Source organism: Tricharina praecox, assembly GCF_024521635.1.
Source record: "Tricharina praecox strain CBS 144465 chromosome Unknown BZA05scaffold_40, whole genome shotgun sequence".
Lineage (NCBI taxonomy): Eukaryota > Fungi > Ascomycota > Pezizomycetes > Pezizales > Pyronemataceae > Tricharina > Tricharina praecox.
Genome location: NW_026250442.1, coordinates 87,780 through 115,663, shown reverse-complemented (window position 1 = coordinate 115,663; position 27,884 = coordinate 87,780). Strand labels below are relative to the sequence as shown.

General features: G+C 56.3%; 13 protein-coding genes across 13 annotated transcripts; 7 read left to right on the top strand and 6 right to left on the bottom strand.

Annotated features, from left to right (window-relative positions):
* Window positions 1–178: 178 nt before the first annotated feature.
* Window positions 179–2,391, top strand: BZA05DRAFT_344445 (uncharacterized protein; the record flags this gene model as incomplete). The annotated part of the gene is made up of 2 exons (XM_051481127.1): window positions 179–1,264; window positions 1,321–2,391. The coding sequence occupies 2 exons, from the start codon at window positions 179–181 to the stop codon at window positions 2,389–2,391; spliced, it is 2,157 nt and encodes a 718-aa protein (XP_051335096.1).
* A 447-nt stretch (window positions 2,392–2,838) lies between these two features.
* On the top strand, window positions 2,839–3,628 carry BZA05DRAFT_412348 (uncharacterized protein). The gene is given in 2 exon segments (XM_051485090.1): window positions 2,839–2,886; window positions 2,905–3,628. 1 exon segment carries the CDS (start codon window positions 3,278–3,280, stop codon window positions 3,587–3,589), a length of 312 nt encoding a protein of 103 aa, XP_051335095.1. The 5' UTR covers window positions 2,839–2,886; window positions 2,905–3,277; the 3' UTR covers window positions 3,590–3,628.
* Window positions 3,629–4,208: 580 nt separating this feature from the next.
* Window positions 4,209–5,234, bottom strand: BZA05DRAFT_412347 (uncharacterized protein). Its single transcript, XM_051485089.1, has 3 exons — window positions 4,874–5,234; window positions 4,636–4,806; window positions 4,209–4,566 (listed from the first exon to the last, which is right to left on the bottom strand). Exons 1-3 carry the CDS (start codon window positions 5,123–5,125, stop codon window positions 4,531–4,533), a joined length of 459 nt encoding a protein of 152 aa, XP_051335094.1. The 5' UTR covers window positions 5,126–5,234; the 3' UTR covers window positions 4,209–4,530.
* A 424-nt stretch (window positions 5,235–5,658) lies between these two features.
* Window positions 5,659–6,235, top strand: BZA05DRAFT_449197 (PDCD5-related protein; the record flags this gene model as incomplete). The annotated part of the gene is made up of 4 exons (XM_051487331.1): window positions 5,659–5,671; window positions 5,742–5,835; window positions 5,888–5,898; window positions 5,949–6,235. The coding sequence occupies 4 exons, from the start codon at window positions 5,659–5,661 to the stop codon at window positions 6,233–6,235; spliced, it is 405 nt and encodes a 134-aa protein (XP_051335093.1).
* Window positions 6,236–6,333: 98 nt separating this feature from the next.
* BZA05DRAFT_427604 (ubiquinone biosynthesis protein coq4, mitochondrial) lies at window positions 6,334–7,289 on the bottom strand (the record flags this gene model as incomplete). Its single annotated transcript, XM_051486066.1, has 3 exons — window positions 6,334–6,412; window positions 6,465–7,038; window positions 7,103–7,289. The coding sequence occupies 3 exons, from the start codon at window positions 7,287–7,289 to the stop codon at window positions 6,334–6,336; spliced, it is 840 nt and encodes a 279-aa protein (XP_051335092.1).
* A 97-nt stretch (window positions 7,290–7,386) lies between these two features.
* Window positions 7,387–8,494, top strand: BZA05DRAFT_412341 (RAVE subunit 2/Rogdi). Its single transcript, XM_051485088.1, has 3 exons — window positions 7,387–7,466; window positions 7,515–8,030; window positions 8,092–8,494. The coding sequence occupies exons 1-3, from the start codon at window positions 7,437–7,439 to the stop codon at window positions 8,485–8,487; spliced, it is 942 nt and encodes a 313-aa protein (XP_051335091.1). The 5' UTR covers window positions 7,387–7,436; the 3' UTR covers window positions 8,488–8,494.
* BZA05DRAFT_359997 (DASH complex subunit Spc19) lies at window positions 8,495–9,388 on the bottom strand. Its single transcript, XM_051481480.1, has 2 exons — window positions 8,701–9,388; window positions 8,495–8,644 (listed from the first exon to the last, which is right to left on the bottom strand). The coding sequence occupies exons 1-2, from the start codon at window positions 9,193–9,195 to the stop codon at window positions 8,603–8,605; spliced, it is 537 nt and encodes a 178-aa protein (XP_051335090.1). The 5' UTR covers window positions 9,196–9,388; the 3' UTR covers window positions 8,495–8,602.
* Window positions 9,389–10,038: 650 nt separating this feature from the next.
* BZA05DRAFT_449193 (tetrapyrrole methylase) lies at window positions 10,039–11,690 on the top strand (the record flags this gene model as incomplete). Its single annotated transcript, XM_051487330.1, has 2 exons — window positions 10,039–10,402; window positions 10,468–11,690. The coding sequence occupies 2 exons, from the start codon at window positions 10,039–10,041 to the stop codon at window positions 11,688–11,690; spliced, it is 1,587 nt and encodes a 528-aa protein (XP_051335089.1).
* An 835-nt stretch (window positions 11,691–12,525) lies between these two features.
* BZA05DRAFT_449192 (uncharacterized protein) lies at window positions 12,526–14,766 on the top strand (the record flags this gene model as incomplete). The annotated part of the gene is made up of 2 exons (XM_051487329.1): window positions 12,526–13,580; window positions 13,635–14,766. The coding sequence occupies 2 exons, from the start codon at window positions 12,526–12,528 to the stop codon at window positions 14,764–14,766; spliced, it is 2,187 nt and encodes a 728-aa protein (XP_051335088.1).
* Window positions 14,767–15,900: 1,134 nt separating this feature from the next.
* Window positions 15,901–17,032, bottom strand: BZA05DRAFT_412331 (uncharacterized protein). The gene is made up of 2 exons (XM_051485087.1): window positions 16,125–17,032; window positions 15,901–15,979 (listed from the first exon to the last, which is right to left on the bottom strand). The coding sequence occupies exon 1, from the start codon at window positions 16,785–16,787 to the stop codon at window positions 16,395–16,397; it is 393 nt and encodes a 130-aa protein (XP_051335087.1). The 5' UTR covers window positions 16,788–17,032; the 3' UTR covers window positions 15,901–15,979; window positions 16,125–16,394.
* A 269-nt stretch (window positions 17,033–17,301) lies between these two features.
* On the bottom strand, window positions 17,302–17,777 carry BZA05DRAFT_449190 (uncharacterized protein; the record flags this gene model as incomplete). The annotated part of the gene is made up of 2 exons (XM_051487328.1): window positions 17,302–17,449; window positions 17,509–17,777. 2 exons carry the CDS (start codon window positions 17,775–17,777, stop codon window positions 17,302–17,304), a joined length of 417 nt encoding a protein of 138 aa, XP_051335086.1.
* A 706-nt stretch (window positions 17,778–18,483) lies between these two features.
* On the top strand, window positions 18,484–20,857 carry BZA05DRAFT_205733 (uncharacterized protein). The gene is made up of 2 exons (XM_051479556.1): window positions 18,484–20,143; window positions 20,243–20,857. Exons 1-2 carry the CDS (start codon window positions 18,648–18,650, stop codon window positions 20,823–20,825), a joined length of 2,079 nt encoding a protein of 692 aa, XP_051335085.1. The 5' UTR covers window positions 18,484–18,647; the 3' UTR covers window positions 20,826–20,857.
* A 5,928-nt stretch (window positions 20,858–26,785) lies between these two features.
* BZA05DRAFT_316070 (actin cortical patch SUR7/pH-response regulator pali) lies at window positions 26,786–27,378 on the bottom strand (the record flags this gene model as incomplete). The annotated part of the gene is made up of 2 exons (XM_051480381.1): window positions 26,786–27,172; window positions 27,220–27,378. Coding segments are annotated over 2 exons (546 nt in total), but the record flags the coding sequence as incomplete, so codon positions are not given.
* Between the last annotated feature and the right edge of the window lie 506 nt (window positions 27,379–27,884).

Sequence of the window (27,884 nt, the reverse complement as noted above, 5' to 3'; positions counted from 1 at the left end):
ATTGGCTCATCTACTGACGAAGAGGTGTCGCAGCATAAAAACTGTCCCCACCCCCTCACCCCACCTTACCCACTACCGTGGTTGGCCACCCTTAGGGAGAGAGACTACCGGATCCATCTCCGCCTCCTTCTCCGGCCGGGGTACACTCAGCTCTGCCGATACGGACTTCACTTGACTTATGACTGCCGTTGCCCAACCCCCGAATGTTCACGTCCCGCGATCTTGGAACAGCCAGGGACCCCTCGACTCGATGACGGCTGATATCTTTTTACCGCGGAGTAAGGCTCAACGATACGGAATGCAGTCCGGCAACAACTCGCCGCTCGAGAACAGCACGAATGGAAACGGAAACACGAATGGCAGCAGCACTAGTAGTAGCATGGCGAACGGCGGCTGGGTGAGTTCTTTGGGCGGGAAGAAGAAAGCAACGTCTCGCGCGGGGAGCGTGAACGGCGCCGGATTGGTGAACGGCAACAGTCTCGGGGGATGGCCCAAGTCCGATGTCAATCATGTGAGGACGAACGGCTCCATATCGGCTCAGCCTCCCAGCGCCGTCAACGGGATCCACCAGCCTGGCCCGATCCTGCCCTCGCAGCATCTGATGAGCGGCGGCCAGATGCAACAGAACGGGCAGCAGCAGCAGCAATCCTACCTGTTGCTTGTACCCTTGAATGCCACCTTTGAGCGGAAGCAGATCCCATTGCCGTATTACCCGGATACACTTCGAATCGGCCGGCAGACCAACGCCAAAACGTTGCCGACCCAGACGAACGGCTTCTTCGATTCCAAGGTGCTCTCGCGACAGCACGCCGAGGTCTGGGCCGACAAGGTCAGCAACAAGGTTTGGATCCGCGATATCAAGTCGTCGAACGGCACCTTCGTCAACGGGCAACGCCTCTCGCAAGAAAACGTCGAGAGCGAAGCACACGAATTGCGGACGGAGGACGTGCTGGAGTTGGGCATTGATATTGTCGGTGACGACAACAAGACGATTGTACATCACAAGGTGGCGGCAAGGGTTGAACACGCTGGCCCGCCGATGCAGGGTTTCGAGGTTAACTTTGGGGAAATTGATCCCCTTGTAAACGGAAACCTTATGGGCCCTCCTTCTCATGGTTCCGCGCAGAGTTTGCGGGGGCGGGGTGGGTCGCAGAGTACTAGAGGTGCGATGGGTAACGGCGGAAACGTTGCAGGACCCACACATCGTCAACAACAGATCATGATGGCGCCGGTATCGATGGAGATGGTGGTCAAGAAACTAAACGTAAGCGCGCGTTTCCGTTGTGTTTCCCTCGTTCTCGTCGCCTAACATCCCGTCAGCAAGAACTGTACGCCGCCAAACAGCAGTCTCAGGACCTTCAGCGGACGCAAGAGGTCTTTGATATTCTCCTCTCCGCCGTCCCCCCAGTGCCAAAGGTGATCGATTTGGCATCCAAGCCTGCAGCAGCAATGCATGAGGCTCCCCAGACGAACGGGATACCCCCGCCAAAGAGCCCACTCCCTCCGCTTCCCCAGGACAAAACCGTCGTCGCTTCCGAATTCTCGCGAATCACATCCGGCGATGCCATGTTCGCTCGGTCGATCAAACCCGATCGCTCGGTGAAGGCTGAACCTCCGCAGGCGATCCAGTCGTTGCTGGGAGAATTGGCGCGGGCGCGGAAGGAGGTCGAGACGAACTCGGCACGAATCCAAGATCTCGAGGATGCGCTGAGAAAGGAAAAAGAAGCGCGAGAGGCGGCAGAGGACAAGGCGGCACGGTTGGAGAAGAACGCGACACGGCTGGCACAAGACGCAGGAAAACCTCGTGAGCTCGCATCTCCAAGTGATGAGCGTGATGAAAGTAGACAGGAAGTAGAAAGCTCACAGATCAAAGAACAAGACAAGAAGGACCGAGACGATGCCGCCGACTCCGCCGCCCAGGCCGCCGCCGAACTGCAGCAACGCATGGAGCAGATCCTGCGCGAGCTCGCAAACGTCAAGAGCGACATGCTTTCGTATCGGATGCGCGCCGAGGTCGCCGAGCTGCGAGCGGACGCGGCAGAGAAGGAGCGGGATTCAGACAAGAAAACGCTCTTTGAGACGATCCGCGCCATCAGGAAGGAGGAGGACGAGCGGCTACAGCGGGCACGGGAGTCGGGAAGCCAGACGGACGACGCGGACACTACCGATTCGTCGACCCAGGTCGTCATCGACGGGAGACGAAGAGCTAGCGCCCCACCGGGCATCATGCGCTCCGACTCGGCGCTGACGGTCACGCAGCTGAGCAAAGAGCACACGCTGCTGCTGCGGAAACAGAGCGGCGCTGCACCGTACGCTTCGCTGTTGGGCGTGGTGGTCATTGGCGTGGGCCTGATGGCTATCATCAACAATTGGCAGCGGGGAGAGCGTTAGGACCGTCTTTTTTCTTCTTCTCATCCTACTACTCACCTCTTTTACCTTCAATAGGGTCCAACTCTTGGGGGGGAGAGGGGTGGGGGGTGGGGTGGGGAGGAGGGATGTGTGAGAATGTTTTTTATATGCATGGCTGCTGGTTGGCAGGGGAGTTTGGGGCGTGTTGACTTGTTCTGTTCTGTGCTGTTGGTGCGAAAAAGAGGAAAGAAGAGATGTTGCTTTTGCTTGCTGTTACTGTTGCTTGCTATTGCTGTTGCTGGTTGGCTGGTTGCAGGCGGTGCTTTCGTTTCACGTTTTTGGGTTTTCGCACTGGGTTTTCGCACTGGGCGGGCGAGGGTGGGTTCAACGAAACGAATCTCCTTCATTCCGCCCACCCTCCCCCCCACAACCTTCACTTCACTTCGTTTTCTTTTGTCCCCCCCTACCCCCCCCCCCCCCCCCCCCCCCCCCCCCTACGCTACGGTACTTGACCTTAACTTAAGTAACTCTTACACTTTCTTCTTCTTCTTCTTCTTCTTCTTCTTCTTCTTCTTCTTCGCTCTGATACTTCTTGTATTTGTCACGTTTTTGTAAACTCCATCCACCACTGCTGCCTACCATTCATCACGGTAACTAGCTCAACTTGTTTTCGTTTGTTTTCTACCCGGCCGAAAGTACCTTATACCGTTGCTGTTGCTGTTGTGTTGATGTCGCTGCCTGTAGGTGAGTGTGTGTGTATGTCTGAGAAAGAGGATTGGAGTGGATTGGATTGAAGTGGAGTGGATTGGAGTGGACCGGAATTGGACTCGGAATTGGATTGGATAGGATTGAATTGGAATTGGACGGGAATTGGACCGGCTATTTAAGTTGTCCTGGTGGCGGGGGGGGGCGGCGTTTTTTTGATTTGATGTTAGAGACCGTATCGTATCGCCGAAGGAGATATTGGAGGGGAGGAGCGAATTCTGGTTATTGTTTACTTCTTCTTCTTGCCCGCCCACTTACCTTGCCTTACTTACACACGTGCAAACTATTTGCTTTGCTTTGCTTGATGGCACTATTAGCGTTTTTTAACTTCTACTTCTACTTACTTCTTCTACTTACTTACTTCTGCTTACTTCTGCTACTTACTTCTGAGTATCTACTACACTACTACACTACCTATACTACACTTTTGACTTGGACATTTGGGGGGACATTTGGGGGGATCTTTTGGGAATGAATTTGCTGGTGGATTTGCTGGTGGATTTGCTGGTGGATTGGATGGGATGGGATGAAGGTCATATATACACACGGGGAAGGGGACTGGGAACGGAATGGAATGGCAAAAGCTTTGACCGGGTGGTGGTGTGGTTGCAATTTGCTCGACATCTATGGCCGTCGGCGCTGGTGATTTCTCATGATTTTGGTGCATGGAATCGTTGCATGATATTGTCTACGTGAACGGTCGAGATCTGACCGGGTTGTGGTGTGGTTGCTCGAAATCTATGGCCGTCGGTGCTGGTGATTTTCTCATGCTTTTGCTGCATGGTATTGTTGCATGATCTTGTCTGCGTACGCGTGAATGGGCGAGGTCCGGCTTCGGCTTTGGGGTACAACTCCAATCCCAGTTATCGACGTCGGCGTCGGTGCTGCACACCTCACGGGTGACTCGGGGAATTTGTGGAGTGAGTGGGGCTTGTGGTGCGGATGGGTATGCTGTCGAGACTGGCGAGACTGGTGAGGTCGGACATGGTGAGACACAAATCTCCACTGGAGCTTTAGTTGACGGGTACCGTACATACCCTCATCCTGAGATTGGAATCAAGATCGTGATTCACCGAGCTGCCCACTACATATAGGCATATTATACATTTGCAAACACGATAGCCCACCTAGGTAGTTTTACGTATGGTACAGCACAAAGGTACAAAGAGGGGAGTGGAGTACAAGTACATTCTAAGTAACAAATACACATCGCATCTCATCTCATCTCATCTCATCTCGTCTCATCTCGTCTGTGCTTCGGAGAAAGAAAGAAGGAAAAGCTGAGAAGCAGAAGAATAAAACGCAGCCCGATCTAGGTAGGTATTCCGCCACAATTGCCAGAGCCAGAGCCAGAGAACGCTATGCTACGCAACCCAATGCTCGCCCAACGCTCTCCTCCATCATCCAGTGTCTCGTCTAGTTGAGAGTCTTCGCCATGTTCTGACACGCTTTCTGCACGCCCCCCCCCCGTCAGCATCTCTCCACCCGCCAAACCACATCAACCACGACGGAAGAACATACCAGTTGCTCCAAGTACCAACTGCAGATCTGCATGTCTCCACCATTATCATCAAGACACTTAGTAAAGCTCTTCGCATCAGCCTCGCACGACGCAGCGCCCCAGTTTCCTTGGGACTGCGCAGCCTGCGCCTGAGCGGGCGCCTCGACGGGCGCGGACGATCCACCTCCGAACTATCCCCACACGCGTCAGCATGTTCCCCCTTCCCTTTCCCATCCCCCCAGCGACAGAATTACTCACAAGCCCAGAAAGCCCCGAGCCAACAACATGTCCAATACTGCTACCGACAGCGACACCAGCAGCGGTGGAGGCCATCTGTCCGAAAAGTCCCGGACCCTGCTGCGCAGGCGCCGACGCCTGCTGCACCGCGGGCGGGGGGGCGGCCGCAGTGCGCGCGGGGACCGAGGCCGTCGAGGCGGCGCGAGATTGCGCGGGAGCGGGGCGAGCCGCGGGGCGCGCGGCGGGGCGAGCGGGACCGCGTTGACGTGCCATTGCTTTGGTGGTAGTGGTGGTGGTGGTGGTGGAGGGTGGTGAAGGTGTGGGGTGGTGAGATGGAGATGGAGGGATGAGAGGTGCAGGTGCAGATGGGTGATGGGCAGGGTCTTTTTGATGTGAGATAGCCGGCCACCCCAGGGAACGTTCCCGAAGCAAGGGAGGGTGGCCAAGACGCCAAGGTCATGTGCGGTTCGGAGCGCGGTGATTGGTTCGTCCGGAGCAGACTCGCCAGTCGCCACCGGGGAAACAAAACATGTGGCTTAGTTATTTTCTATGTATTCGGACTCCGGAGCAGCTTGTGACCGCGTGAAATATTATGCAGCGGGAACGGATCTGGCCAGCGTTCCAGAATTGCCCGGAAGAGAAAGATAGAAAATGGAGTGACTCACCATGATCCTGCTTATCCCGTGGCGCTAGTCCATTCGCGGCTAGGAAGCGTGCATGAAGGTGGGAGAGAAGGCGGGGCACAGCCAGCCAGCCAGCCAGCAGCTCATCGTCATCTGCGACACCAAAACATCATACAGCAAATAATGGACGACGATGGTGAGTTGAACTCCGCTGGCTATACTGCACTACACTACATTACACTCAGCGGCTAACGAATTCCTTCCAGACCTAGCCAAGATCCGAGCTGCGCGTCTCGCTGAGCTCCAGGGCGGCGGTGGAGGAGGAGGAGGTGGTGGACAGGGTGGACAGGATGAGCAGAAGTGAGCACACTGAACGCCCCTTACGGTGGAGAGCTCTGCTAACAACACGTAGACAGAACGAAGGTACCACATCTATCGACACTCTCGCCGTCACATACACTAACCCACCGCAGCCGAAAGCCGCAAGCAAATCATCAGCCAAATCTGCACGCCCGAAGCCGTCGACCGGCTGGGACGCATCGCGATGGTGAAAGCGTCACGCGCGACGGACCTCGAGAACCGGCTGATCATGCTTGCGCGCACGAACCAGCTGCGGTCGCGAGTTACGGACGACGAGCTGGTGAAGCTTATCGGCATGGTGGATGATAGCAAGAAGAAGGAGGGTGGAGGCGATGGCGAGATCGTCTTCCAGAGGAGGAAGGCCGTGTTTGATGATGACGATGATGATTTCTTCGATTAGGGGGATGGGAATGGGGATGAGCGCTTATGCAGTTCACGGGCGAATGAATGACGTTTTGTATCGTGAGACACCGCACCGGCGGCCGATGTGATGTCAAATCAAACCTTCCCCAATGCCTCGCGCTCCGCCTTCTCCTTCTTCTTCGCCGCTCGGATCTCTGCTCTAGTCCGCCGCATACTGTTCTACCGTCAGCACATGATCCCGCACCTCCGAGCAAGGGAGTACCCACTCAGGCGGCATCTCAATCCCAATCCTTTTCCTCAGCGCCTCAACACTAGTCTCCAACTCCTCCTCCCAATAGATATTAATCACCTCCTTCGCGTTGACCCCATTCCTGATCGCCCACGGAAAATACGTCCCCCAGATCCTGCTCCTCTCATCTCCCTTCAGCGTCAGCGCCGCGGCCATGCTCAGTCCCGTCATCGGAATCAACGTATTCGCAAACTCAAACGCCTTCAACGCGACCTCGCCCTCCCTGACCACAGGGAGCCCGGTCAGTGCGTGATAAAAATCATGACACTCCCTATACCGCTGCATGACATATGCGCACTCGGGATCATCGATGTACCGCACGGCACTGCGCGTGTCGGGCGACACCCCCTCCCGGTCCAGCCACGTGATATACTCGCGCCCTACGGTGCCTGGCGGCAGCGCCCGCAGCCGCGGAAGGTCAAGGCTTGTAGAGGTGATCCGTGGTCGGTCCCGCAGGATCCGCCGGCCCGTAGAGTCCCGCAGCATCGCGTCCCGCAGCCGGTAGATGAAGTAGGGGACCGCGGTGGCTTCGCCGCAGGCGGCGATGAGGTCTAGGTATGGTTGTTAGCGCGAGTGGGGGTGGGTGCGCGTGCGCGGGGTGCGAGGGGTAGCTACCGGCGCGCCGTGGGTTGAAGAAGCAGATCACCGCCGATCCGGCGCCGAGGAGGAGCCGCTCCGGTGTGGTGAGGGGGACATGGCCCGGGTAGTTTGGCGGGGGGCGGGTGAGCGCGGTGAAGCTGCGTACGGTGAGGGCGGGGAGGAGCTGCCGTGTGGATTGGCGGAAGAGTGTTGGCGGGTTCATTGCTGGTGACGCTGGTGGGATGTATGTAGTATAGTAGAAACGTGGTGGAGCTTGCGAGAGGTTAAGATGGTTGCGTGATGTCAGACGGGCGGCTGTACCCGAACAACCTACCTGGATACCACAGGTCCACAGCTCGCTCAACCCACCATGACCGTAGACGAAGAAACCGCATCTGCAGTACGTCCGCTCTTCTTGCTCCCCACAGTACTCTGACACCTCCCCTAGGCTCGCGAACTATCCTGGCTGCTCTCTACCCTCGACGAAACCATCGGCGCCCTGCGCTCAGGCCTGCAAGAATGTCTGCACCTCCTAGCCCCGTCCGGCCCCGGCTCGACACTTCCACTCTCCACCTCCCGCAGCGAAGCACTGAAAGGCTTCATTACCCGTGTTGGCAGCCGCGTCACCCGCGGTGACATGCAGGTCAAGATGGCCGGACTGCCGTATACCCGCGGGCTACAGGTGTACAAGCTCAGTGTTGCCGCGGACCACACGTTGATGCTGGAGCAGCTGGTGGATGTGGGGAACTATGTTGTTGCGTCGCTGGAGGTGCTACGTAACGGGGAAGAGGACGGGGAGGAGGAGGAGGGAGCGGATGGGGATGGCGGCTGGCTGAGGAAGATGGATCCCAAGAGTGTTATGCAGATGCTGTGTGCGTTGCATGCGAACATGAAGGCCGCCCGGACGGCGCTCAAGGGCGCATCGGCACATAGACTGTTTCCATTTCACGCGGTGGATCCGAAGGTGTGCTTCCTTCCTTCACCGATGCATCCGGGACGGGGGGTGGGCTAAGGTGTATCTACAGGTATTCGATCCGCCACTCCCCGCCAACGTCGCCTTTGACCTCTACATCACCGAAGCGGCGATAATCGCCGAGCTGCGCACACTCGAATCCCTCGTCTCACCAGACCCTAACAAGTCCGCTTTCTTTGACATCTCACCCTTCGGCTTCCGCGAGCGGTTTGCGGCGGCAGTCGGAATCCACCGCGATACTGCCCCGGGGGGCCACGGAGGCGCGGATGCAGCGTCCGATCAGGTCCTCAGATACAACGATACGGATGTGCGTGTGCGGGAGCTGGTGCGCGTCGAGTCGCAGGACCCGACGCTCATGGCTGCCTGGGCAAAGCTTGGGGGTCTAGAGCATGTGCTCGGTACTACTATCAAGTCGTTGAAACTTGTCATGACGGCGGCGGGAATTTAATGGATGAATGAATGAATCCCCTATGGTAGAGTGGTTCCGTAGTTGTAGTAATACCAATGAACACCCCCTAAACGCCTCCAAACGCCAATAACCACACCCATCCGTCCGTACATCATCACCGCGCACCGTAGTTGATGTTCATCCTGACCTGCCTCTCCTTCACACCCACAGCATTAGCCCCGCCCCGGCCCGCCCACACGGGAAAGTACATACCTTGTGGCTCATCTGCAACGTCAGTCTCTCGAGCGTATGCTCCAGGCGCTCCCTCTTATTCCCGAGCATCCTGAGCCTCTCCTGCCTGGCGGCGCGCTCATCCGTCGCGAAGACACTCATCCTCTCCTTCAACCTGCCCTTCCCCTCGATCCTGGGCTGCCCTTGGGCAATCCGTCCCTCCTGCAACTCGGACCTACTAACCAGGCTCTTCTCGCGCCTCTCGAGCTTCGCCAGGTGCATCTCGACGCGCCGGAGGAGGTGCTCAACCTCCGGCCCGATCTCTGAGGCCAGCTCGCGCTGCGCGGAGAATAGCTCCGGCTCCGAGATCAGCTCGTAGGCCCGCACTGCTTGGATTGCTCGCGTCGTCCGTGGGAAGTCTTGTGTGCCCGTCTCGAGGATCGAGATGGTCGAGTCGAGAAGGCGTGTGCTGTCCCGGAGCGAGGAGACGCACGCTGATAGCGAACTGTTGATGCTCGCGTTGTGGGAGGTGTACATCGTGGCTGTAGCTGCGCGTGGTGGTGGGGGCACGTGAAGTGGTAATCGTGGTGGTGGTGGTGGTGTTGCTGTTACGGGTGGTCACTGGTGGGGTCACGATTGTAACTGGATGGTGGTGGCTCACTCGGGTGTCGAGGACCACTCACACGACACGGATAGCTGGCGATCAGGGACCCTATCGAGTAGTTTACTTGGAGTACTTGTTATCCATCCTTCCCGGCCTGTCCCCTACGTACATAAACCTCCAGGCTCCAGCATCTCCGGACCCGGGATGGGCGATTCCCACAATCTCCATCTGCCCCATCCATGGGTAACACAACAGGTGGGGTGGATAAGCTCGAGGAGAACGTGCCGCGGAGATGAGCAGTGTTTCCTTTCTTCCCGTTCCGCTCCCGTTTGCCCCGCCCTGGGGAGAAATCACACCCGGAGACCGGAGACGGAGATGGAGATGCACCTCTGCAGTTACTTCGCTAAGGAATAGGAAATAGGAGTTAACTTCCGCGGACAAATCCTCCCAGCACGAGTAACTACTAGTAGGAGCACCTAGGTAAGCAGCAGCGATCACGAATCCCCCGCCGCGATTACGCCACCGGGCGTGATCAGCAATCTTTAATCGCGTCTCCCAATTTTCTAGGTGTGTAGCGATAACGGCGCCCCCACCAGGGCCGAAAACCCCACCATGCAAAAAAAAAAGTTCGGGAAACAAACTGAATCCTATCCCGAAGAAGCAAAGTGAATCGCCATCGCTCGTTTACCACAGATCAGCTTCCAGCAATGCCGTGCGGTAAAAAGGCTGGAATCCCCCCGGAGATTGGGAATACATCCACAGAAACAGCAGAAGCAATGCCTGGAATTCCCGCGACGTTATTACCACCATCCTCGGCTACGGCTACGACGGCGACGGCGGCGACGGGGCTGCTGACCTCCAACAATTGTCAGGGTCAGGTTCATCTCATCGTCGGCAGCAATGCGATCGCCGCGGCGAGGGCACAGAAGTCGATCGAGGCTGGCGCGATGGTAAAGGTGCTTGCGCTTGAGACGGAAGGCGGGGCGGAGTTACATTATGGCCTGAGGAGGAGGATAGAAGACGGTGAGGTCGAGTGGGTGCGGAGGAAGTTTGTTGAGCGGGATTTGGAGACATTGGGCAGGAAGGAGGTGGACGGAGTGGTGGATCTGGTGTGGGTTACGGTGGAGGAGAAGGGTGTTGGTGAGTTCTCATCCGTGCTCGGGTCGAGTATGTCTCTCGGAGTGGTGGCGTTGACGTGCATTCAGTATCACAGATTTCGGCACGGTGTAAACGTCTCCGCATACCCGTCAACTGCGTGGATTCTCCAACGCACAGTACATTCTCTCTCCTATCCACACATGCGGCCGGACCGCTCCACATTGGCGTCACAACCTCTGGCAACGGCTGCAAGCTCGCATCCCGCATCAAACGCGAGATCGCCGCAGCACTCCCGGCGGACATCGGCGAGGCGTGTATCCGCATCGGTGCGCTACGGCGCCGGTTAATCGATGAGGCGGGAGTCGTCGACGGCGAGGAGGAGGCCGGTGACCAAAGCAACACATTCAACACCCTCATCACACCCGTGGGCGAGGCTGCCGCGAAGACTAGACGGATTCGCTGGCTCAGCCAGATATGCGAGTACTGGCCACTTGACCGTCTTTGCACCCTCTCCGAAGCGGACTTAGACACAACCAGCCCCCCGCTCACTCCCGCTCCCTCCGAGAAGCGCGGCAAGATCCTCCTCGTCGGCTCGGGTCCGGGCCACCCCTCGCTCCTCACCACCGCCTCCCTCGAAGCCATCAACAGCGCCGACCTCATCCTAGCGGACAAACTCGTTCCCTCCGCCGTCCTCTCCCTGATCCCCCGGCGCACACCAGTATTCATCGCAAAGAAATACCCAGGCAACGCCGAAGCAGCGCAAGAAGAGCTCCTCTCGCGCGGCCTCGCGGCCCTCCAATCCGGCCAGACCGTCGTCCGTCTGAAGCAGGGCGATCCATACATCTACGGCCGCGGCGGCGAGGAGCTAACATTCTTCCGCAAGCACGGTTTCATGCCCGTCGTCCTCCCCGGCATCACCAGTGCTCTATCCGCCCCTCTCTTCGCCGGGATCCCATCCACACACCGCGGCGTCGCGGACCAGGTGCTGATATGCACCGGCACTGGACGCCGAGGAGCGGCCCCAGACCCCCCGGAGTGGGTCGCGAGCAGGACTACGGTCTTCCTCATGGCTCTACATAGAGTCGATGCGTTGGTCGGCGAGCTGAAGGGGAAGGGCTGGCCGATGGACACGCCATGTGCGGTCATCGAGCGCGCGAGTTGTGCTGATCAGCGGGTTGTACGGACGACGCTGGGGGTGGTTGGGAGGGCACTCGAGGAGGTGGGTAGTAGGCCGCCTGGACTGCTGGTCGTGGGAAGGGCATGTGGTGCATTGGTGGAGACGCAGGTGGAGAAGGGATGGGTAGTCGAAGAGGGCTTTGCGGGGTTTTGAGCGATGATTTTAGTGTTGAACTTTGAATTACCTAGGGGCGTTTGGATCGTGTAGATGTAACTGTAAATATACCACCGCAGTCAACTGTCAAGCAACTTGCATGCATCAAATTTGCGATAACGGTGGCGATGGCGACGGCGAGTGATCTCCCGAGAGAAATGCTCGAAGGACGTAGGTTACACAATTGTGCGGATTCCTCATCACATATCATCTATACGGGTGACAATGGATGACCAAGGACCTTTGATAATCGGTGTCACTGGATGCATCCTTTGTTCTGATCACTCTATAAGCAAACGATGGCTTGGACTGATGAAGATAGTCATCCAATTCACAGCAGTTGAGCTATGCTGTTGCGGTGCAACACGAAAACTCACTCTCTTCTTAGACAGGTAAGAAGTATGTACGCAAACACCGAAATGGAAGAAGCAACATCTTCTTCTTAATGACGTACTGGCTGTCAAATGTCAACAGCTTCGTCCTATTCAACCCCTTCAAGTCTATCTTTCCACTCTCTCAACGCAACCCCCATTCTCATCTTCCCCACCATCTCCACTATCAACATACAACACAACCACAAGCTCTCCTCCCTCTCCTCTCTCCCTCTCGGCTGCTCTGCTCTATCTTTGAGACCAACAATCTCCAACAGCGAGTAGTAGGTAAAACAACTCTCCAAAATGGCGAGTACATGAGCTAATCTGTAAAACGAAGGCCCCACCGTGAGTCTGCACTCCTCGCTCCGTCTCCCACGCCGTATCCGCCAGCTTCCCGATCAAGATCAAGACTCCACGATCACCAGATACCTACTTCACTGCACCCAGTCCCCGCAGGCATCATGTCCCACCGGAGACATGCTAAGCACTCCAGCCACAAAGCAGGGACGCGCGACAAATCCCGCAACTCGACGCACAACAGCTACATGTCGGAGTCCCACGCCACGGATCCGGGAAGCGCGCACTCCCACATCCGAGTGATTCCCGCACCGGATCGCCGTGGATCCGCCATGGAGGAGAGCGTTCCTGTCAACCGTACGGCTCTTACCCAGGCTCAGACCTTGATGAGAAGGCTGCCGACGCTGGCGGATCCGCAGAAGGCCACCTTCGCTAGCAAGCTCAAGGGTGTGACGCAGGATGAGAACCGCCCAATCTCTGCGCCGAAGGCTGGGGTCCAGACGAAGACAGCGGGTCCCGCAAAAGGTGCAGGTGGCTCGGGAGCGGGTATTAATTCGCCTACTTCACTGGGATATTCTACGCAGGGTAGTGGGGTTTCGTTGCTGCCCAGTAGCGGGCGGAACTCGGAGACTGCGGCAAGACCGTCGAAGGTTGTGTTCGCACCGAGGAGCAGTAGCTCTCTACGTCATGTCAGCGGTGAGACGGTTGACACTTCGATGCAGTATGGTTCGCAAGCTCAGTCCAGTGGGGACTCGCAGAGGGGTGCGGAGGATCGCAAGGTTTCGGATCAGCAAGGAGGGCGAGTGAGCGATGGTGCGTGGATGTCTACTGGCGGCCAGAATAACGTTTCCAAACGCAGTCAGGAAGCCTTAACTATAGCTCAAAATCCAGATGGAATCACCGCTACCACAGCCTCGACCAACGGTAATTCGGGGCAATCGGTCGAGACACACGCACGGCTCACTCCTGTCCAGAATCCTCGTGAGACCGAAATGCCACCCCCCGGTATTTTACAACCATCTCAGGAGCGAGTGAACGATATCAATGCTCTCAATGAAGACTGCTATGAAGACAAGTCGTATAGATTGCAGCTTCCACGTTCAATAGACATGTCGAAATACAAGGGAAACATCAGTCCCCTTGCTGTTCATTGCACCCCTTCTCAATTGGGAAGCCCGACGCTCGTCCCAAAACCCGGCCACGGCAAAGCCGTCCAAAAGTATGGCCCCACATTTCCACGTCAAGTTATTCCACCGGGACTAACAAGGCCCAGAGCTCCTTTCGGACACCGGTATGCTGACAAGTTCGGACACGACCATGAAGCGCGTAGACGCCGCTACTTCGAGATGATGGAAAAGCAATTGCGAGACGATCGAGAGCGACTGAATAGGACCATCCATCGCAAGAGTCTCATGCACCGCCTCGAGACCTTGGAGCTTTGCAACTACAACGAAACCGACTTCAGTGTCAACTTCACTAGGGACGACTACTTGCGAAATTTCCTATGGAATCAGGAGAACCAAATAAACCATATCGATGGAACTGGGCCGTGGGGTTTTCACTGTCTCGGAGATGTCCAGGACAGCAACATCAGTCCCAAATTCGATCTGCTCGTCCTCGAAGAAGCGAACGACGTGAAGCCGCACATCGAGGACAGCTACGAAGATCCCGCTTACGCTCAGTGGGTCCAGGATTGGTACGATACTGGAAAAGCCAATGTCTACATCTTGACAGAGGAGGAGATAGCTAAACTGCAGGAGCAAACTCGACTCTACCTTGATGAGAAGCAGCCTTTCCCGGAGGATGCGATCCAGAACCCTACCCTCCTACCATACAACGCTTATCCATACCGGGAGGGTCTCGAGGTCAAAAACGTCTGGAGCAAGGTCGAAGGAATGGACCCTTACTCCCCTCCCAGCGATCCGTCATACTGGCAACAAGTCCCAGAAAACGACCCTGGTTTTCACGCTCTGAACGCCCAGATGGTGTGCCGGGACAATTCCGATAGGCCCGAGCGCGAGGGACCCGCCAAACGTGATTTTCAGGGCGAGATTCTCTGGATTGCTGAGGCCCGCAACAGAAACCAAAAAATGTTCGCCAGGAAACGCGCCATGATGTCCATCGCCGAGAGAGAGTCTGCGCCCCGTTGGCCCAACGGCGCCGTCTACCAGGAAGTTGCTCCCAAAGCCCTCCTCCTGCAGCGTCGCGCCGCCGAGGCCCAAACACCAACTCCAATCCGCACCACGACGCAGTATCCTCCCGGCCTTACCGTCCCAGCCTCGCTGGGACAGAACGGCAAACATCAGCTCGCCACCTCGAGATTGGACAGCAATTCGTCGGAGCACAGTGGAAGTCCTGGATTCTCGGGTGCGCCGAGGAAGCTGTTTCCAAATGCAAAGATTTGAAAAAATGGTAGAGATGGGGGGTGTCCGGTTTGCCGATGGTGGTGAAGCGTGCTTTTCATTGCATTTTCTTTTACGTTTTTTTTTACTTTGTTTGTTTGTCTGTATGGGTGGATGGGATCATGGGATCGGATGGATGGCACTGTAGTCGAAGGGTGTGGATTTGACGGATTTGACGCATTCGTCATGATGTTGGGATGTTTGGCGGCAGACAAACTCGTACTTGCTTCTCGATACTTGCTTCTCGATACTTGCTTCTCGATACTTGCTTCTAGATACTTACTTTACTCTACTCTTAATCTAATGCTAGCACTGTTGTTGTACTCTATTTACTCGTGGTACCGTGGAATAAGGTTCATTTTCGTCACGTAACAGGCGTCCCCATTCATACACAATCAAATTATTGGCTTTACAGTGGGCTCACTACCTATTGTAGGCTCGAGCTCAGAAGCGCCTAGCCCGCCCGCCCGCCCACAAACCGCCCAGAGAGCCCGCCAGTATTTGGACGGACTATTGAACCCACTGCGGCCCGTTTCTCGTCAATTCGCAGGTCGTGGGGCATAACTAACTAGCACCACACCGTTGCACGGATTTGCGAATAGCTCAGCGTGCGTGCCCCAGCTATGTGTACCTATCGGAGGTTTGTAGTGGGAACCTCGATGCCCGCTATCACTTCATCATCAATCATATACCTAGGAAGCCTTATGTAGGTACATATTCTTTGCCTAGGTATCTGCTCGGGTTTAGAATCGCTGGATGCCTTGCCAAAAAATACAAACGGCCCTCAGGCAACTGCAATCTGACAGCCGCATGTACATACCTAGCCGTATGTAACTAGAGTAGCTAGTCGCTGAACTCCCGCGGCGTGCGCAACTGCCACTGCCACCGCCACAGCTGATTCGCGCCCACTTTCCACCACCACGGACCTCCCTCTCTGGAGTCTGCACAGCTGAGGGAACAAGTGCAAGCCACCAAAATGAAATGCATCCAAGCCTCTCCAGGCAGCAGTAGGCGGACAAAATTTTACATAACGTAGATAGGTATGGTGCAGAGGTGCTCTAGGTATCTGCTGCGCACGATACCGATGCCTAGTAGGGCTGAGTGTTAACGGTACTAACCCTGCATGCACTGGCGTCTAACCCGACTACATCCTATCATAGGCCGAGCGCAATTGAGGCGCGGAGTCGTGGAGTCGCGGAACAGTCAATTCCAACATGTATGTATGTACCTATGTGCTGTCTCGAATCCAGCCTGAGACTTTCTTTCTGGTGCCTGTATGTGCCATGTGGCGGTCCTGCGGTTCGTAGGGCTGAATGCGCTTTTGTGCTTTTCTGCTGACTACGGCATGTGCGTGTGCAAAGCCTTCGGTTACTTGGACTTGGTTGGTGGGTGGATGTGAGACTGACAGACTGTGAGTGGGAGAGAGTGGGGCACGGGTTGGTGGGCAGCCAGCAGATGAGGGCGGTCTGACCGTTGACTACCTACCTATTGACAACGTCGAGTGTACAGCTTTCCCGCTGCGGGTAGGTATGCGCCTATGTGCTGGTATATAACAGCCCGCTCGTCGCCGCTCTTGAGGGAGGAGGAAGGTGTGCTCAGGCGTCTATACAGTAATACCTATATCTCGAGGTTCACGACAATCCACGATCTCGACAAACCTCATACCGTATCCACGCAACCAACCAATCCAATGGCCGAAATAATCCTGTGCGCATTCTCGCTCTACCTCCGGTTGCACACTGGCTACAACCAATACAAGCACACGCAAGAAACGTCGCTATCCAGCCGAACGGCCTCCCCATCCAGCAGCAAAGCCGACAGCCGCAACCGCCGCCGCAGCCGCGCCTGCTCCTCCCCATCCTCATCCTCCACAAATACCACCACAAATACCGCCCCCTTCTGCCCGCACGCGCACAACAAGACCTACCACCCCCCGCCGCTAACCCTGCTCCCACCGGGGCCGTTACAATCGCAAATGATGCGGCAGCACACGTTCGCCTCAGCGCTCGGCGTATTTTCCGCATCCATCACCGCACTCGCTCCGCCCCCGCGGCTGCGGCGACGAAGGGAGCGGGTTCTGGGTTTCGGCATTGGTGGTGAGAGTTGCGCGAGGGCCTTGGCCGCCGAGGCTGCGGCGCTCGCGGCGAAGATGGAGGTGCTGCTTAGGGAGAGAGAGAAGTTGAGAAGGAAGGAGCTGCTGGGGATGAGGGGTGCGAAACTGTTCTTTGAGGAGGGCGTGGAGGAGTTGTGGAGGCGGCTGGAGGGGGAGAGGGAGAGGTTACAGAGGGTTCTGGAGGGGGGAGAGGGATGTAGTTAATTAGTAGTGGATGTAAAAAAGTTCGACCCCGTTTTGTGGCTTTCGCTTCGGGCCGGGAAGGTTCCGGTCCATGACGGAACCGTATAACCATCCATCCGAGATGTGGGACCATGTCTGATCGACCCTCGTAGCGGGAGGAGCGGAACAGGAGCACACGCAACCAACTGCTCCACCAGGTCGTCAACCGGGTAGATACGTAGATGCGGTACACATCTTCACCATCAATCCCTCACCACTGACGGCGCCACCGGTGTCCGTCTCTTAGCCGGCGGTCTCCTCCCATGGGCCATCTTCTCCATCCGGCGTTCTTGCACGCCGCACCCCAGCTCCGAATGCAACCCCAACACCTCCCCCAGCAACTCCGCTACCCTATTGAGCTCCTTAGTCTCCGTCCTCAGCAGCGCACAAACACCCCTCAACCCCTCGACCTCCGCCTCCAGCGCTGTGCGAGACTCGGAGACTCGAGCAGGTGCTTGACGTAGCCGAGGACGAAGTGCACCAGCACGGTGCCGGCGCGGAAAAGGTGTGCGCCGAGGTGCGAGAGCAGTCCGCCGAGGCGGGTGAGCGCTAGGCCGGTGAGGAGCGCGGAGGAGGTGGAGATGAGCGTGAGCAGAGGGTACAGCGTGAGAAGGTAGATCAGCACTGTGCTGAGGAGGAAGCTGTGCAGCGGGTCTAGAAGAGCTAGGCTGGCGAACATGGTCGGTGTGGTTTGATGATTTATGCTACGATTTTTTTTTGGCAAACTGGAAAATTCAACAACTTTTTGTGTTTGCTTGCACAACTATGGGGAGCAGTGGGTAGGTCGGAGGTATGTTTGCTGTTTGTGGGGGGAATATAGGCAAAACTTGCCTACCGGATTCGAGATGAGTACCTGGATGGGGACGAGGGTAGTTGGGTGGGGGGCAGCGGAGGAGGAGGGCAAGATGACGCATAACCCCTATCACTCGCTGCGAGTGAGTTCGCATGCACGCCTCTAGTCCAAAAACTTCAAATTCCAAGTCCGGCTCCAACTATAAATTACTTCTGCTTCCCCCACTCCCTCCCTTCTTCTTTCTCTTCACAGACATCTTCGGCTTTCGAACAATTTCTAGCATCGCTCAGAATCTTTTTTCTTACGCACGCCTGAAATTCTTCTACTACGAAATGTCTTCTTACAAGTCGAATCTTTCTCCTCGGGTATGTTTCTCCTCCACTCTCCCCATTCCCCCTTTGGTTGTGAGTATTTCTCTGGATGGATAGCTGATTGGTGTGTTCAGAAGGGTACCGAGCAGCCGTCCCGCGTATGCATTTCCCCTTTGATTGTAAGTATATCTCTTGACGGATCGGTAGCTGACATGTCAGGTGGGTCCAGAAGGGAACCGAGCAGCAGTCGCAGGGGGCAAAGCCTCTCGCCGCCGCTGTCTCCGCTGCCTCGGCCTCGAAGAGAGGAAGAGACGCACTACCTCCGACTCTACGGAGCGGAGGACCGGATCCCAAGGCCCCAAAGGCGGTGGCTGGCGAGGGTAGGCGCGGTGGTGACACCGTTCGTCCTACTAAGTCGGCTGCTGTTGGAGGTGGCTCGGGGGTGATGGATCAAGTCCACCCGGATATCCGGACCCCGAAGGCGGCTGTTGGCGAGGGTAGGCGCGAGGGAAACCTCGTTCGTCCTGCTAAGTCGGCGGTTGTTGGAGGTGGCTCTGGGGGAATGAGTGAAGCTGGGGTGAAATACCCTCAGACGTCCGACGAGGCCCGAAAGGGTCCTAAGGACACAAGAGTAGTCGCTGGTGAGAGTGGGCGCGGTGGCGACACCGTTCGTCCTGCTAAGCCGGCGGCTCCCAGGGTAACACCTGGCACTTTACCTTCGTCTCTACGGAGCGGAGGACCGGATCCCAAGGCCCCGAAGGCGGTAGCTGGCGAGGGTAGGCGCGGTGGAAACACCGTTCATCCTGCTAAGTCGGCTGCTGTTGGAGGTGGTTCGAAGGTGAAGGATCAAGTCCACCCGGATATCCGGGCCCCAAAGGCGGCTGTTGGCGAGGGTAGGCGCGAGGGAAACCTCGTTCTTCCTGCTAAGTCTGCGGTTGTTGGAGGTGGCTCGAGGGGTATGGGTGAAGCTGAGGTGAAATACCCTCAGATGCCGGGTCCTAAGGACTCGAGGGCAGTCGCTGGTGAGGGTAGGCGCGGTGGCGACACCATTCGTCCTACTAAGCCGGCGGTTGTTGGTGGAGTGAGGGGGGGCGAGGGGGGTCGCCCGGATCCCAAGGCCCCAAAGACGGTGGCTGGCGAGGGTAGGCGCGGTGGTGACACCGTTCGTCCTGCTAAGTCGGCCACTATTGGAGGTGGTTCGAGGGTGAAGGAGCAAGTCCGCCCGGATCTCAAGGCCCCAAAGGCGGCTGTTGGCGAGGGTAAGCGCGAGGGAAACCTCGTTCGTCCTGCTAAGTCAGCGGCTGTTGGCGGTGGTTTGAGGGAGGTGAAGGGTGAAGCTGAGGTGAAAGACCCTCAGGTGTCTGTCAAGGCCCGGCCTGGTCCTAAGGACCCCAGAGCGGTCACCGGTGAGGGTAGGCACGGTGGTGACGCCGTTCGTCCTACTAAGCCGGCGGCTACTATTGGGAGCCCTAAGGTGACGGACAGCCGACCAGTTGCTAGCTCCAACGGTCGTGCTGGGTTTGGGGACGCCTGGACCAAGACGGATTCAAAGGTCTCCCGATCGGAGCGTGTTGTGGGGAAGAACGACCGGGCGAAGGGTGCGGCACCTTCTGTCCCAGCTACTGGGACCCTTCCCGGTCGTGTTGGGTTTGGAGATGCCCGGACCAAGAAGGATCCAAAGGTCTCCCGATCGGAGGATGTTGTGGGGAAGAACGACCGGGCGAAGGGTGCGGCACCTTCTGTCCCAGCTACTGGGACCCTTCCCGGTCGTACTGCCCTAGGCTATACGATGCCTCGCTATATGGCGCCTACGGCTGCCAGTCAGGCGAGAGGTCGCACCGCCGCGTCCACGACGATCGAGCAGTTGAGGGCGACGACGGCGGGCCCCCCGAGGATATACCGCTACCCCATGAAGGGGGCCGTGAAGGTGGGAGGTTGGGGGTACGTGATTCCGCCGAAGAATCCAGTCCTGGCCAAGCCTGGCTCGACACTGTCAACCAAAAGAGGAGCAGCTGATGCCGATCTCGACGGTAGCGACAGGCCTGTCAAGAAGGCTGCTACGAAGCCGGCGCCGTCCCTGGTTTCCGCGAAGATGTCAGGGAAGGTGTCTGGTGGCCAGGACACCGATAAGCGTGTCGAGAAGGCTGCGCCTGCCTTGGCCTCGTCGAAGAAGCGGAAAGCAGATGCTGATGCCGACGATGGAATGCGCGTCAAGAGAGCCTTGACCATTCCGGAGAAGGCGAAGGCATCTGCGGACCACCACTTTGACGAGCGCGTCAAGAAGGCGCAGCCCGCCTCGACCTTATCGAGGAAGCGGAAGGCCGACCACGACCCTACCTCCGAGGCGAGGGCCGCCAAGAAGGGGAAGGGGAAGGAGGTGGTCTCGGAGGCGGAGAAGTGGAAGGGGAAGGGGAGGGAGGCTGTGGTGCCAACGGGTAAGTGGAAGGGGAAGGGGAAGGAGATGGCCCCGGTGGCGGAGAAGGGGAAGGTGGTAGAGGAGGAGGAGGTGTGGGAGCAGTGGCCGGAGGAGGAGTGGTCCCGGCCACAGGGGGGGGCGAACTCGGGCGGGAACTCGGGCGGGCCTAGCAACCCGCCGCCGTGGAGACGGCGGTGGGATGTGTAGGGGGCGGAGGGGGCGGAGGGGGTGTTCTGGTTATGGGGAGGGTGGAGGCGGCGATAGTCCGCGTTACGGGACGATATGATGAGAAGACGTCGGAGTTGGAGTCGTCGCGAAGTCATTTGACCGGTAAAGCCGCCTCTTCTAGTATTGACACCTAGGGATCACTGCTAACGTTATGACAGAGGCACAGATAGATGCCGTCGCGATGTCGGGAAGCCTTCTCGATGACGAGTGGTGGAAGAAAATCTTCCCAGTAGGTGGAATGGGTATCCCACGATGTGGGCGGGGGGACGAATGTTCGGCGATTGCCCGAACTGCTCCATACTCCATTTGGAGGTGGAGGAGCCTGATGGCTCCGGTCGCTGCAGTCACGACTCACGTCATCGATGCAGTTTTCGGGAGTTAGGCCCTGATGGGAGAGTCCTCCTGGGATTCTCGTTCTTATCAGGGAAGTGTTGCGGCCCGTAGGGCCTTTGTTTTCGGAGCGGCGTGTTTGGTCGAGTGATTGTTCGTGCATGGCTCACGGGGAAGGTTCTAGTTCGTCTGGGACGACTATAAGTACAACTAGAACTTCAGCTAGAACAATAACAACTACATCTTCTTCTTCTTACCACCTTCTGATCATATCGCCCACTCAAACCCTCGCGTGCGCACCTCACCTTCAGATCGTGCACCAACAGGAAGCTCCATAAAAACCTCACGGCGAAGTCGGCGGTGATCGAAGGGATGAAGACCACTCCTATACATACCTTTTGACGACGAAACACACCCCTCTCGTCGACCAGAACCGCAATCCCGAATTGCCTGAGCCGAGTATGCCCCTTAATCGGGGAAGCATGGCAGACCGTCACCGGCACAACAAAGACAAGCTCAATGGTCCCTCGAAAAACGCCACCATATACGGGGGACAAGCCGGTGGGTATCCGATTCTACGCTTTTTGGGAATCCGGTGTTGGAAAGGAGACTGTTGTCCGCACAATTGGATGAAGTGTCTATAGGTGGATTTCTGATTTAGCACTAGATGATCATCTGCCGGATAATCGGTCGCAATAAAGTGCTTTATAACTTGCTTTCTCATTGTGCTCACTTCCACCTGTCTTTGCTTCTCATTTCGTGATTGTTACTACCTATTATTCTTTGATTATTCTGTATTCGACCGCTTCCGATGATGATAGCATGTACATGTAGTTTCCATCTCCCCACGTAGTCCTATGTACTTCTATTGCGTGGCTTCTACGTGAGAGTAGTGTTCGAGGATAGAGTGAGATTCTGAATACTGAGATGCCCTCGATGGGTATTCGGATACTGTACCGGCATATAATAGGTACGGCATGTATCATATAGGGGCACGCAACAAAGTCACCAAGATTATGTCGTCCTTATCATAAGGGATGTATTCAGATAATTCTTTTATAAGCCAGTAATAAGCACGTGCAACCCCCTAAGGTTTCTATTAGGGGAATGCCAAAATAAGGCATATGTTCCCATAACCCTAAAATTCTCATGGCTCCTACATATTGCCGGCCCAAACAGAAACCACCGTTCATAAATCAGCCTTCTCACCTTGTGAGACTTAGGCCATCCCAAGGGATATGTAGTCAGTGTTGACATGCACAGCCCTATCGTACAATAATGACTGTGAGACTGGCAGGTTTTGTGAAGCATTATAAGATATCTCAGCCTGATACAGGAAAACCCTTCCAGCACCACACGCTTGATTTCTTCACAAGATATAAGCGTTCAAATGGGTTCTACCGCCTTTGCAGATCCATAGCGCATATGCGAAGATCAGACTGCTTGACACGAAAATTATTACATCGGCTTTATGTTCATCTAGCACTGGCACTCCGAGTAAGGGATGCCATTCACAGTGCACTGAGTCTACTCCCAACTTTTTCATGCCGTCGAGTCACCACAACCCTCCCCACTACACTACCTACACTACAACTCCTCCTCCCGCCGGCAGCTCCCCCCATTACTTCCTCATCTCGCTGACAACTCCGCTTCCCGCTGGCAGCTCCCCCATCACTTCCACTTCTCGCAGACAGATCCCCCCCTACTTCCCCATCTCGCTGACAACTTCTCGCAGACAGCTCCCCCACTACTCCCTCATCTCACTGACAGCTCCCCCATCGCTCCCCCATCTTTCTGACAACTCCTGCTAACAGCTCCCCCATCAATTTCTCATCTCGCTGATAACTCCTCCACCCGCAGACAGCTCCCCCATCACTTCCGTATCTCGTCTAGAGAAGAAGAAACCTCCACTAGGCCCAGCTTAAGGAGCTCCCCTCCTCCCCACTTGGTCGACCCCGCCATGCCCGCCAACTTTGATGCCTACCACTGACCACATTCGGTTTCTCCCGCCAAAAGGACTCCTACCTCACTTCTTCCTACCGCCCACAGCCCCCCTGCTGATAACTCCTCCTCTTACCGACAACTCCTCCTCTAGCTGATGGCTCATCCTCTTGAAGACAACTCCTCTTCACTGACAGTTCCTCCACTATCACTTCTTCCTACTCGTTGACAACTCCTACCCTCACCATATCTCCCACTCCCGCCGCAACTGCTACTACTACTCCCGCTGATAGCTTCTCTCTCATAGCTCCTCTCGGCGCAACCCCTCCTCTCCATGACAGTTCCTCCTCCTCTTCCTCCTCTTCCTCCTCTTCCTCCTCTTCCTCCTCTTCCTCCTCTTCCTCCTCTTCCTCCTCTTCCTCCTCTTCCTCCTCTCCCTACCGGCGCGGTGCTCACGGTGAGGAACAGTAGGGAAACGCAGTATGGTGAGTGGGGGATGGTACTATGAGAATGGTGGGGATATGGGGCGGGGGAGTGGAGAGTAGGGAAGGAGACTTGTTTAGGTATATAATGGTACGGAACAAGAGCATCAATAAATGATAGTCATCGCCAAGTGATAGTCATCTCGAAGTGAAGACGCTTATCGTAGAAGAAGTCATTATTTACTGCTTAGGAGTTCAAGAACCCTCATGAGCGTATAAGCCTTACTATCCCTTATTTATTGTATTGAAAAGACTTACGGCATCCTTATGGAGCCCTTATGAGCTCACAAGGTTTGCGGTGAGTAAGCCTTGCAGAAAGCTTCGGAGTCGTGAATCATTTTCACAGCACTCAGGATTGAGGAAGGATTATTCAACAAAATGCCATGGAATCTGAAAACCCTGACCAAGCATTTTTTTTTACGAATAGGCTTATTGAGAATTTATACAAATATAAGTAAATATTTCCATGCAGGTTGTGTCAAAATCGTGCCCATACCAGGCTGCCACAAGCTTGATGACTTTGTTGCTTGGCTCTATATGGTACGTCTCAACGCTCATAAGCTGTCGCGGACTCGCGGGCGAGGCGGGGCACTCCGCACGCACGCAGGATGTCGCATCGCCTGGCGCTACCTAACTCCAACTCTGTGTACCCCGCCAAAAGCCCAGCCCGCCCGTTCGCCTGCAGAACACATGCCATCACTCACCCGTTCACTCACCACCCACTCGCTCAGTCACTCGCTCACCGTTACCGTTCATCGTTCGTACACCCACCCACCCGCACAAAGTTAAATAAGTTGAATACGAATCCGGGATTTTACCCCGAAAACCGGCAAGCCCACCCACCCGTACACCCACCTATCCAACTGTCCAACCGTCTATCCAACACATCCACACCTCCAAGCGCACGTGTATCGCGATATAGTGCTCCGGCACCCGGGCGGCGAGGGTGAGTGAGTACAGTACCGTACAGTACAGATCTCTGGGTTCGACTCGTGTATGTACGGTGAGAAATGTAGATATCAACCTTGCCGCCGAGACGGTTTCTGACACCCTCCATCTGCGTCCCCATGCGCGGCCGTCCTCCATGCGCAACCGCCTCGTTTTTTCTTTTCTTTTCTTTTTTTTTCTCCTTCCGAGGTGTGGAGTGGAGTGTGGAGGGAGTGTGAAGGGCGGCGCGATGCTTATTTGCATTGCAGAGTGGATGTGGGTGGGGGGAGGGGGGAAGACCTTCCTTGGATGCGGATACGGTTGCACTTTCTCAAGAAAGAGTTTCTACATACAGTTTCCCTTTTTCGCATTTCACTTTTTGCATTTTCCTCTCCTTTTCTTATTCCTTTCTTTTCCTTTTCCTTTCCTTAATTTTTTCTTTCTTTGTTTCTCAAAGAGCACCTGCCGCAAAAACCGGCAGAGTTTGAATACGGTACCGATGAGGAGGTACCGTATCGACCGATGGCCGATGTCCGATGAGCGGTCGATGCTTCTTGCTTCTTGCTTCTTGCTTCTTGCTTCTTGCTTCTTGCTGGCCGATCCGGAGCGTGCCGATTAGGTACATACTTCATACTGAGCGAGCGAGGCCTCAACCCCACCCAAGTACCAACTGACCTATGTACCCACCAGCAGGACTTCTTTCCTTTTTCCAGCTTTCGGGCGAGTTTCGAATCCTTCAAATTCCTCGAATCCTCTCCTCGTATCTGGAATCTGGATGTGAGATACGAGTAGAGATAGGTATCGATACCTATGGTCATCCGGATCCCCTGGTGACTGGTCCCTCGTCGCATATGCATGAACATGGAAGGATGGGGATGGTGTGGAGTGGAGTTGTGTGGTGTGGAGTGGAGTGAGTGGTGGTTACTTGGGTACTCAGGTGTGTACAATACTCTGCGTCCTCTGCGTCCTCTGTACGTGCCGACGCAGGGAACATCCACCTCTCCATCCCCGTCGTACTGCGCACCTGCCAGCCATGCAGAACAAAGCAGAGCAGAGGCGTAGTTATGTACTCTAGAGTATCGTAGATATGTGTGTGCACCGCCCGCCTCGATACAGGCCGAGTTCGAACTTCGAAGCCGTACGGATGTCCGATGGATATAGTACTGGCAGTAACTGGCAGTAACTTAACGGGCCACGAAACCAGCAAGCAAGCAGCCGGTAGATTCCGGATCCCGAACGGCAACGGCGACTGCCTAGACGAGTCTCGAGCTCCATGTATGCCCACAGCTGCCGCTCGCAGCTCGAGGTGAAATCGGTGAGATCGGTGAAGCCGGCTTGTGCGTGTAGGTACCAGCCATGCACCCCGCCGATCCTCCATCCCCATCCCCGCCCCGCCCCGGCCGATCATGCGCCGCCGCAGATCTTGCACCGCCGCCGAGGTACATACGGTAGATATTCTACTCCATAGCATCGTGGGTCTTCTATTGGGTAGAGTTGAGATCATACACACCTAACGGACATCGACATCAAGATCAACGGAATAGGTAAGCGAGCTGGAGAATCCTCATTGGCGGGCTGGGGAGTTGGTGATATGTCATGACCGGACTGAGCATCGAACCATCGAAGCGAATATATTACATCTCCCAGAGCAAACTACATCATCGTCAACATTACTACATTGTACAAGTACATCCAAACCGAATATGAATCCCAAACCAAACCAAACCAACCGGACCAAATACACCAAACCAAACATTATCCACCCCTCCCCCTTCTCCCCTCCTACATCACCCCCCACCATCACGCACTATCAACCGTCCTCGCGGGCCCATTAAGCCTAACAGTCCTATCCCCCTCCCCCTCCCTATACCCCACCCTATCCCCCATCCTATCCCTCTCCCTATACCCCTCCCCCATCCTATCCCTATCCCCGCCCTCACTCCTCCTCCCCATCCCCTGCGGCACCATAGTCAACCTACGCACGCTCTCGGTCCTGGCGCCCTCACTACTGCGCGCAAAGTCACTATCCGCACGCCGCTCCTTCTCACTCCAGACGGGCGCGGCCGCCGGCCCGGCTCTCTCGCGCTTCACCGTGCCGAGCCTGGTCAACCTCGCGACCCTACCACTACTATCGGGCGCACCCGTCCTGTACACATTGCTCGTAGGCGGGGGTGCACGCCCTCTCCCTCTCCCGCGCCTTGCAGCCATAGCAGCAGCCATCAGCGCGGCGGTAGCGAGCGCAGTGAGCGCCAGGATCGTCCACGTGAACGCAGTAGCCTTGACGCCGATGCGGGCTTGCCTGCCGTCGTGGCGCCAAGCGCGCGCGGCCATTTCGTAGACGGCGGTCATTACGGCCGCGCAGAACGCGGCGCTCAGGGTTGCGGCTAAGGCACAGGCTGTGGCGAGGTAGGTAGCTAATGGCGAGAGGCAGGCGGCGAGGGAGAGCGCCAGGGCGCACAGGGTGAAGAATAAAGTGATGATGTAGAATGCGTACAGGAAGCGCGAGAGGTAGAAGTACTTCGAGGGGTGATGCACGAAGGAGGAAGGGATGCCGGTGCGGGTGCCGAAGTTCCGCACGGGGTCGATTGGGTATGCGGCGCTGTTGGGGCCGCAGGCGGTGTTGATCCCGTTGTGGGAGGAGCAGTGCTGAGAGGTTAGCTGGAGGCTGTAGGGATGGGAAGAGGAGGACAAACGTTGTAGAGTGTCCAGTGCGTGATCCCGTTGGGTGCGTTGGGGATTCCCGTGGTGTCCGCTTGCAGGAAGAAGATCCGGTTTAGAGGACGCCGGTCGAAGGCGCCAGCTAGGAGTAGGAGGAACAGCAGGACTGTTGCTCCCGAGAGGAGGATGAGGGAGGTCAGGGCCAGGCCCGAGCCTGCTGCGTGTCAGTATATGGCAGGAAAGGTGAGGGGAAGGGGAGCAAACGGGCTGCACGCCGCGCTGTTTTCGCCATGGGATGGGTACGATATCACTGGCTGGCTGGATGGATAGATATATGGATGGACCGCTGGCTGGATGGCTGGATGGATAGATGGATGGATGAATGGCTGGTTAGATAGACAGCTAGATGGATGGGTTGCTAGATGACTGGATGTACGGCCGAGTATCGTGAATGGAAAGAGCAAGCAAACACAGCGAGGGCACAGGCTCCTTCCATCCATATATGACGGTCAGGACTGATTATCCAGGCATGACGGCGTAGGCCCGTGAGCCCACCATCAGGATCTCCTCGCCACGGATATCGTCACTGGAGCACTAGCACAACCGACAGCGTGAACCCAAATTTTTGAAATTTCCCCAGCCCGCAACCAACCAAGCACCCAATCCCCATATTCGCCGTGAGCCCAGACACCTTTTCGTC